The sequence below is a fragment of the Colobus angolensis genome, unplaced genomic scaffold (assembly GCF_000951035.1).
Source record: "Colobus angolensis palliatus isolate OR3802 unplaced genomic scaffold, Cang.pa_1.0 Scaffold389, whole genome shotgun sequence".
Lineage (NCBI taxonomy): Eukaryota > Metazoa > Chordata > Mammalia > Primates > Cercopithecidae > Colobus > Colobus angolensis.
The window spans coordinates 270441-280043 of NW_012117254.1; the positions used below are offsets into that span (position 1 = coordinate 270441).

Consider the following 9603-nt stretch of genomic DNA (forward strand, 5'->3'; position numbering starts at 1 on the left):
CTGACGAGTTGATGGGTGCAGCACACCAACATGGCACAAGTATACATATGTAACAAACCTGCACGCTATGCACATTTACCCTAGAACTTAAAGTATAATAAAAAAAATTATATATGTATTTTTAGTCCATTGAAAACTGTTCAATTTGTCCTTCTTTCACTATGCATTGTATGTCTCTTCCTATACGAAAGCAGACGTTCATTAGACCAAAAAAAAAAGCCACACACACATGAACACGCGCGTACACACACACACACACACGCACGCACCCCATACCCCTCTAAACTCAGGACTGGAAGAGACAAACCTTACAGGTTCTCACATCCTCTCACCCTCTCCAAGCAGAAATCTTCTCTGCTGTTCCTGGAAAAGGAGCTGCCAAGCGTTGGCTCTGACCTTTCCATTGAAGGAGAGAGGACTTGCTATTTCAAGAGGTGACCTAATCTGTCTGAGAAGGGCTAATAGTGCCAGACTGCTTCCTTGATCCTCTGGAACCACATCTTCCACTTTATGATCCTTCAACTATTTGGATAAAGCTGTCCTGTCCCTTCCCATTCTTCCCTTCTCAGTGTCTTCAGCAACTGATTAAGATGTTTTCCAGCCCCTTCCTCATCCTGGTCTCCATCTTTTGGATACACTCCAGGTTGTTGATACATGGCACCCAGAAATAAGCCTAATACACTAGCACATGCAGAGGCAGATGACACACATTCATTGCTGGTTATTTTGGTGATTTTTTTTTTTTTTTTTTGAGATGGAGTCTCGCTCTGTCGCCCAGGCTGGAGTGCAGTGGCCGGATCTCAGCTCACTGCAAGCTCCGCCTCCTGGGTTTATGCCATTCTCCTGCCTCAGCCTCCCAAGTAGCTGGGACTACAGACGCCCGCCACCTCGCCCGGCTAGTTTTTTGTATTTTTTAGTAGAGACGGGGTTTCACTGCGTTAGCCAGGATGGTCTCGATCTCCTGACCTTGTGATCCGTCCGTCTCGGCCTCCCAAAGTGCTGGGATTACAGGCTTGAGCCACCGCACCCGGCCATTTTGGTGATTTTTTTAAAGTTATACTTAAAAATTTAATTACAAGTTAATTCAAAAGAGAAGATAAACCTGTCAACAGCAAAAGGGGGACCACAACTTTTTGGCATAATAAGGGCATAAATCAGGCCACAGCTGATTTTCACAGAAATTTCCTTTTAAACAGCTCAAAGAATTTTCACAGCAGTCTGCAAATCCCTGCAAGGCAAGACCATTTCAACATGGAGAAACTGAGACTCAATAATTTGCCAAGGCCACACTGCTGGCACTAAACTCAAACAATTGTGTTCTAGCCCTTAATTCTTTTCATTAGATGAGGATTCTTTTGACACGGAGTCACTCGTCTTAGGCTTGGTGATGAATGCACACAATTCCATGTAACTGACCATAAACTCACTAGCTTGGCTTCTAATCCTGATTTTAATAATCCTGTCTAACATAAAAGATGATTGTTCAAATCCATGGTTATGTAAACACATTTCGGGGTAGAGGAACTACACAGTAGTTAATCCAGCCATTTTGATTTGGCTTTGGACTGTACATTGGTACTGACGTTTCAAGGTTGGGTATATCTAACGACTCTGAAATGCATGTTCTAACCTAATAAAAATTCCACTGGGAAAACCCAGCTTGTGGTGCAGGAAGAGGGTTGGTATGGGTAGGCCAGAAGGTTGTCTTCCCTCTAGATGGTTAGTATGCTCTCACAGGTGATTAAAATCAAGGCTCTTAAAAATACTACCTTTTCTTAGTAGCTAAGCTTCCTATTTGGCTCAAACTTTTCCTCAAGTACAGAGTGTCCATGGGATTTCAAATTAAGAAGAGCACAGGGATTTGGTCTTCCTTAGAGAACCTCCAATATCCCTGTTTGTGAGGGTCCATTGAGTTCTCAGCTGCATCTGAACATCCAGTACAACAGAAATAGTGATATAGTTTCGAAAAAGTAACAAACATACTTTCTGCAAAGTGAAACTGGTCACAAGAGTGAAAATTTGGGCTTTGCAAGGTTAGCTGTCTAGACAAACATGTGAAGTGAGTGAAGCGAGACTTTCAGAGGTACCTGAGCACTTGCGCCAGCAGCCCCCAGGTCCACTGAGTCCTCTGGATCCCTCAGGCCTGCCTGGTCTAACAGGTCCACTGGGTTCTCTGGGTCCTGCTGGTCCATTGGGCCCTCCTGGTCCACTGAGAACTCCAGGTCCACTGGGTCTGCCCTGTACAATGGATTCACCTCAGGCTCAACTTGAAAGTTCTGCAAGGATAAGGCTGAGGAAGAAAGCACAGGGGAGTTCATGACTTAAAAAGCAAAAGTACTGATGTTATCAAAAAGACTGTACGAGGGTCATTTTAGTCCATGTTAAGGATGAGATGTGCCAGGTGCCAGGAATCATTCAGAATATTGTTTTTAAAATCTGTTCATATTTGAAAATGAAGAAAAGGGAGAGAGTGTTTGAAGTTACCACTGCCTATCCTCCAGCTTAAGCTAGTGCCTAAACCCACTGCATTTGTTAGTGTCATTTCATTCATTATAAAATTATTTTGGCTCTGCTTTTGGAGATTTAGTACCATCCAACTGATAAAACCAAATAAAATCTAGTCATAAATCACCTCTGAACAATTGGATTGCCCAGAATGTGGGACCTTGGGAGTGCTCAAAGTGCTCTGAGAGGTGTTATGACATGACTTGGCTTCAACAGCCCTGAAAAGGACAGTGGAGAACATTATTTGAATAATGCAAAATGGTACAGTTGTTTTTGAAAACACTTTGTCAGTGTCTAATAAAGTTAAACACATACTTCCCAAATGACCCAGCAGTCCCACAACCAGGACTTGAAAACGTATATTCATACAACACAAAAAACTTCTATGCAAATGTTTAATGTAGCTTTATTCATGATCAAAAAATACTTGGAAACAACCCAGATGTTCTTTTACAGGTGAATGAAGTGTTAAAACTTGATAAATTCATAAGATGTAGTACTACTCAGCAATAAAAGGGAATTAACCATTGATTCATGCAAACATGGATGAATCCTAAATGCATTTTGCTAAGTGAAAGGGGCTAGACCAAAAAGGCTAGATGTCATATGATTCCTCTTACATGACATTCTGGAAAAGGGAAACCTGCAGAGGTGAAATACAGATCAATGGTTGTCAGGGGATGGGAGACAAAGGTTGAGTACAAAGAGGGAGCACAAAGGAATTTTGGGGGTGATGGAACTATTCTGTTTGGTACTGTGGTGATGGATACATGACTCTTAACATTTGTCAAAATCCATAGAACTGTATATATCAAAGAGTGAATTTTACTGTATATAAATTTGAAAATAAATTGATCAGGAGGTAGGATAACCTAGGTGAAAATGCAGACTGTAACAAATGAATCTAATTCTATTACAAATAAATGACATATCCACAGTGACGGGGGTGAGAAATAAAGAAGCTAACGTAGGAACTTCGGAAAACAGAGGTTTGCCTGGATACTGCAAAGCTAAAGACAAAAAAAAAATGCACACACAAATTAATTCCACATGGTAAATTTGTTCCTTAAGGGGTACAGGTTAGCAATTGTGAAACTACTTTTTATGAATGTTTATGTATTGGAAAAATCAATAAATATACTATACATAATGAGAGACAGATTTATCACTGTCAGAGATACAAATTACAAATAAGCAGACAGAAAAGGCTAGAATGAACCCTATGATACTGGGCTGGAGTAGGAAATATCAATGAACTCCTGCTGCTGTTGTTGGTTGTTACATGCTGAAATAAATACAGATGGTTGTATACGGTTGCATGGGTTAGTATGAACAGACATCTTTCTTAGCTGTTTCCACTGAGAGGGTTTAGAAGTAGTGACACACCTGTAACAATGAGTACAACTAGCACCCAGATCTTCGTTTCTAAATACCACTTTCCAAATAAAGGACCTAAATAAGGCTCCTTAAAGAAGGGGTTGATTTCAATGACAACATGTAATAACGGAAATAAGGAAGTGAAGGGAAAAAAAAAAAAGATGCAGACATGATAAAAGGACAAGGGAGCCAACCTAAAAGAGCCCCATGAGCCAGAGCTGCAGCAATTTTTTTTTTAATGATGATATTGGATTACAAACCAAATAATAAAAAAATGCCTATGAATTCATCCTGATGTAAATGAATCTATGAATAAATGAATGAAAGAGAGACAAGGAACAACTCTTTCTTACAGCAAGATTGCAGCTAATAAATACACAAAAAATAAGGGAAATTAAAAAATGGCAGTAGAAGTAATTGCTGCAGGCCAATTCCACTGATGATGCTATAATGTGAAGGAGAGTTTAAGGAGAAACAGGAAACATTATTTCCATGTTCTCAATGTAGCTCCCCTCAAATATTTGGTAAGTACAAAGGGGAAAACAGTACCACCTTAATCAAGCAATCAAGTTAACACCACCAGCAATAAAATATACCATAATGTACATTCTCATATGATGCACTAAGGAGGGCACATCACATCTGTGGTATTCTTTCCCAAAATGCAAGACCTCAATCTCATCTTGAAAAATCATCAGACGAATCCAAATTGAGGGACATTCTGTCAAATACCTGGCCCATATCCTTCAAAAGTATCAGATGATAAAAAAAAGAAAAGCAAGACTAAGACACTGTCAAAGACTGGAAGAAACTAAAAACACATATTATTATTTAAATTCAATGAGGGATACTGGATTAGTTATTAGAACAGAACAAACTTTCTGGGAAAACTGAGTAAAGGCTGAAGCTCACTTAAAAGTATTGTATCAATGTTAACTTCTTAGTTTTGACAGTTGTACTGTGGTTATGTAAAATGTTACATTAGGGGAAGCTAAATGAAGGTTATCCTAAATGGTATATTTCCCTTATTTTTCTATTTTTTTCTTTGTGCTATTTTTGCAAATCTTCTTTAAGTCCAAAATTATTTCAAGATTAAAAGTTTGGAAAAGAGAAACATCTGGATTAGGCAGAATGAACCACTCTGTCACTTCCTATCTGCTCTTTGCAGCCTGGGGTTGCATATCTTACCAGGCTATGGTCATGAGCAAATTGTCCTTCAATCATAGCATGAGTTTGGGATGACCATTGAAAATATTTTGGAAAATTCTGGTTTCTGGACACTTCCAGTGTTTAGACCGTTGGCTAAATTTGTCTGCTTAACTCTTTTTCCACTAAAAGCCATTTTCCAAATCAGTTTAGCTTTTTTTTTTTTTTTTCAGACGAGTCTTGCTCTGTCGTCCAGGCTGGAGTGCAGTGGTGCCATCTTGGCTCACTGCAACTTCCGCCTCCTGGGTTCCAGCCATTCTCCTGCCCCAGTCTCCCAAAGAGCTGGGACTACAGGTGCCCGCTACCACGCCTGGCTAATTTTTTGTATTTTTAGTAGAGATGGGGTTTCACCATGTTAGCCAAGATGGTCTCGATCTCCCGACCTCGTGATCCGACCACCTCGGCCTCCCAAAGTGCCGGGATTACAGGCATGAGCCACTGCGCCCAGCCCGGTTTAGCATCTTTTAATTTTCTGATTCCAAGTAAACAAAGCTATTAAATTATCTATAAGTGATTGTGAGAAACCTAGGAGTTACTTGACTTCTACCATATCAGCCATAAGCTGCTAGTCATCTCAGTATGCTCATTTTGTTGAAATAGTCATCTGTGGAAGGTTATAAGGATTTCTCCATCATTGGCTTAACAGTAGTAAACACAAATAATTCTCTATAGCAAAGTTACAATGGTAGGTCCAGATAAACAGGTTTAAAGCAATCAATCTCTTATAAATTTTAGAAATCACAATTATGAGTTCATAGAGTTTGACCTCTCCTGCCAAAAATCAATTGTTTTGGAAGGAATTTTTTAAACACAGCTTTGAGATGGACAGCAACAATGGAAAAGTTGTTAACTAAGAGTTTTAAAACTGGAGATACTAACACTGGATTTAAAAACTGAAAAAAGAGTGAAATAAAAATTAAAATAGAGCTTACTACTTCTATATAAGATTCCACATACCAATTATTTATGATCAGATTAATTAGGAGATATGATTTGCATTATGCATCCACCATTTTCCTAAGTTTTGTACTTTTTAAACAATTACAGTTATGAAATGTCTTTAATATGGAAACTCATGAAAGAAATATCACTGTTTTTGAGAGACTCTCACTTTCCCCCTTTATTGCCATGAAAACTCAATAACAAGAGGTTTCTTTGGAATCCAACTACTGTGTGATAGCAGAATAGACTACATGAGTATAAAAAGATAAAACGCTATTCCTTCAAGGACTGAGATCCAGTGCCAATTTTTAGAAGATTAAAATTAAATAGGAGAAAAGACCATTTCCAAGCACTTGAACCTGTGATGAAATACTCATTTTTATTATTCTCAAATCATCATCTCAAATGTTTACAAAAGATGAAGAAAGCTGGAATTCACTCTGTGATTTCACACTATTATAGAGCATTATATTCATATGAAAAACTGTAACTACGCTGTTGGTCACTATTTTTCTTCTAATAGTCCCTATCCAAATGCATACCTGGAGATTCAGGAATAGCATACAGGGAAACCGTGCTGGAGCAATAAGTAGAATCAGAATCTACAAACATTACATGAACATTTTCTTGTGGTCCATACTGCTCAACCTCTGCAATATCGATTTGGTCCTGTAAATTTCCAAAAGAGAAAGATAGGACATCGCATTTTGGAGTTAGAAAGAATAGGAAACACAGGCAGAATACAAACTTGGATGCATTTCACATCACAATTTCTAACACTGCTGCAATCAACTGAAAACCTAACAAAAAATCACCATCAAATACCTCTTTAAAAATATTGCTGGAAGATAACAAGCAGAGATTATAGATGCCACAAGGTATACACTGACAAACTTAAGAAGAGAAACACAGTATACATAATACTAAAAATAAAGGCATCAAAAATGTTTATAGATCAAAAGGCATGGCAAAAACAATTCTGCCTTTCAGTGGTGTCAGTAGGATGCTGTCATGATAGTAGCCAAGAATGGTAGTCACCTCATCTCCCATTCCTCATTATTAGACCCAAACACACTGGTTCACAGAGAAATGGGACAGCAGTGGGAGACCTGCACCACCATTGATAAGGCCATTTTCCCAGAGTTCCTGCACCTGCATCCTAAGCTTAGACAAAGAAAAGGCCAACCGGGGGCTGTTTAACAACTATTCCATGTCTTTAGGCAGATTAAAGTTGAAAGTATTATTAGCAAAAGTACTTTTAGCAGAGAGGTGAAAAGGTCTCTAAGAGCTTCTAGGCAATGTTCTCATTGGATAGTGTCAAAGAGGGCAAGGCCATACAGACAGACAGGAGCAGAGTGAGAGACAGAATCCATTGACTCCAAACCCAGTGCTCTTTTTCCTAAGTCTGGCTACCTTTAAGCCATTTGTTGCTTTAAACTATATACGTATTTCTATTGAGTGATCCTGTCCTATTTCCTGAACAACTGGATCCTTTTTGAATAGTCTGTGGATCACTGTCCATTGAAATTCAAGTACCTTGTTTAGCAGTGAAATATTTTACATCCCTGACAAAATATTTTTTTTTACTTTTGTTCTGGACTGGCTTAAGACACAGACCCATGGTGATTTTTCTACAAGGAATCTGTTTGTGGGATCACATCCCAGCATTTCAACTTCAGGAAATTGTGCAACCTCACTGTTCAAGTGACTGTGTTTTATACTCCCTAAAATAAGTGATATGTTGCCGGGGATGTGACAATATTTTCATTATTTACAACGATATTATGGTGAATCGGTATTCATTAAGATGAGATATGACCTGTCTCTTTCTTCTTCCTTCTGTTCTTCTTCATAGCCATCTGTCGATTTAATCACTAACTCTTTGCTTTCTGGATTATTTTCAATAGAAATTTATATTCTCAAATGTTAATTAAGATGTCCACTTTTGGGCATTCATATGTTTGGGCTTATCAATATAAATGCAGTGAGCTTAAATTAACTTAAATGACAGCATTATGTGCAGTAATGGCAATTGGCCTGGAAAAAAACAAAGCCAAGAAACTACTTTGGAAGCAAAAAGATACCAGCTTAAAATGCAATTAGGACTAAGGTGGAAAAGCATGCATGGAGATAGGAAGACAATCAACATGCTTTTACAGTTTTGAGTGGAGTTTTGGATTCACCTTTATTCCGTAATTGTCTCCACGATTAGTATGCTAAAGGATTTGAAAAGAGAGGCATGGGTTTTGAGGCTGGACATACAGTAGGCTTCAAATGCAAACTCCAATACCTGATGGTTATGTAAACTGCAAATACGTAGGGGGAGAGGGGGAAGAGGGCATTCAAGAAATTTGTCCCCAAATCTTTGCATTTTCCCTGTGGTGGCTTATTGTTCAAGTGCTCTGACTAATTTTTAGGAGATCCTTGCATTTTACTTTTTTGGAGGTGGTGGGCGAAAGGCCATAGGGCTTCCAATCAAGACAGCAGATTGGACAGACATGGGGAAAATGCTAGATAAAATAGAGCAGATTTTTTTTTTAAAAAATACACTGAGTTTAGAAATCCTCTCTGGACCTCATCTCTTATTTACCTGCCACCCCACTTATGTGATTTCCTTTATAGCAAAACTTCTCAAAAGGATTTTTTTATATACAATGTCTCCAATTCCACCATCTTCTCTTAAACCTACTCTGATCAGACATTATCTCCTTGAACCCCACCATACTCCACCAAAACTTTTGTCAAGTTTAGCAATGATCTACAGGTCCTAACTCTAATGGTCACTTCTCAATTGTCCACCTATCTGATCTATCAGCAGTATTTGACATTGTTCATCATTCCTTCTTCCCGTAAATACTTTCTTCACTTTGCTTACCTCCTACCTCACTAGTTACCTGTCAGTCTCTTTTGCTAATTCCTCCGTTTTCTCCCCTAATCTCTTAACTTTGGGTGTACTTCAAGGCTCAGTCCTTGGTCTTTGTTGCTATCTACCTTAGTGACCATCTTCCAGGCTTACAGCTTTAAGACCATCCATACTGATGATTCCCAAATTCAAATTTCCAGTCCAGATTACATCTCCAGTTGGATGTCTAATGGGCATCTCAGTCATAAACATTTTCAAAACTAAGTCCCTGATATTACTCCTCCCCTCAAAGAAAACACCATTGGCTAGGCACAGTGGCTCATGCTTATAACCCCAACACTTTGGGAGGCTGAGGTGGGAGGACTGCTTGAGCCCAGAAGTTTGAGACCAGCCTGGGCAATATAGTGAGACCCTGTCTCTACAAAAAATTTAAAATTAGCTGAGTGTGGCAGTGTGTACCTGTAGTCCCAGCTACTTGGGAGGCTGAAGTGGGAGGATCATTTGAGCCTGGAAAGCAGAAGTTGCAGTGAGCTGACCATACCACTGCATTCCAGTCTGGGCAACAGAGTGAGAGACCCTGTCTCGAAATAAAATAAAATAAAATAAAATAAAAGGAAAAGAAAAGAAAAGAAAGAAAGAGAGAGGAAGGAAAGAGAGAGGAAGGAAAGAGAGAGGGAGGAAGGAAGGAAGGAAGGAAGGAAGGAAGGAAG

General features: G+C 39.0%; 1 protein-coding gene across 1 annotated transcript in view; it reads right to left on the reverse strand.

Annotated features, from left to right (window-relative positions):
* PASD1 (PAS domain containing 1) overlaps positions 1-9603 on the reverse strand; it is a 100946-nt gene that overhangs the window by 9711 nt on the left and 81632 nt on the right. Inside the window, exons 10-11 of the mRNA XM_011954673.1 lie at positions 6573-6699; positions 2076-2290 (exon numbers count right to left, since the gene is read on the reverse strand). Coding sequence (XP_011810063.1) covers positions 2076-2290; positions 6573-6699 — 342 coding nt within the window. The remainder of the gene's footprint in view (positions 1-2075; positions 2291-6572; positions 6700-9603) is intronic.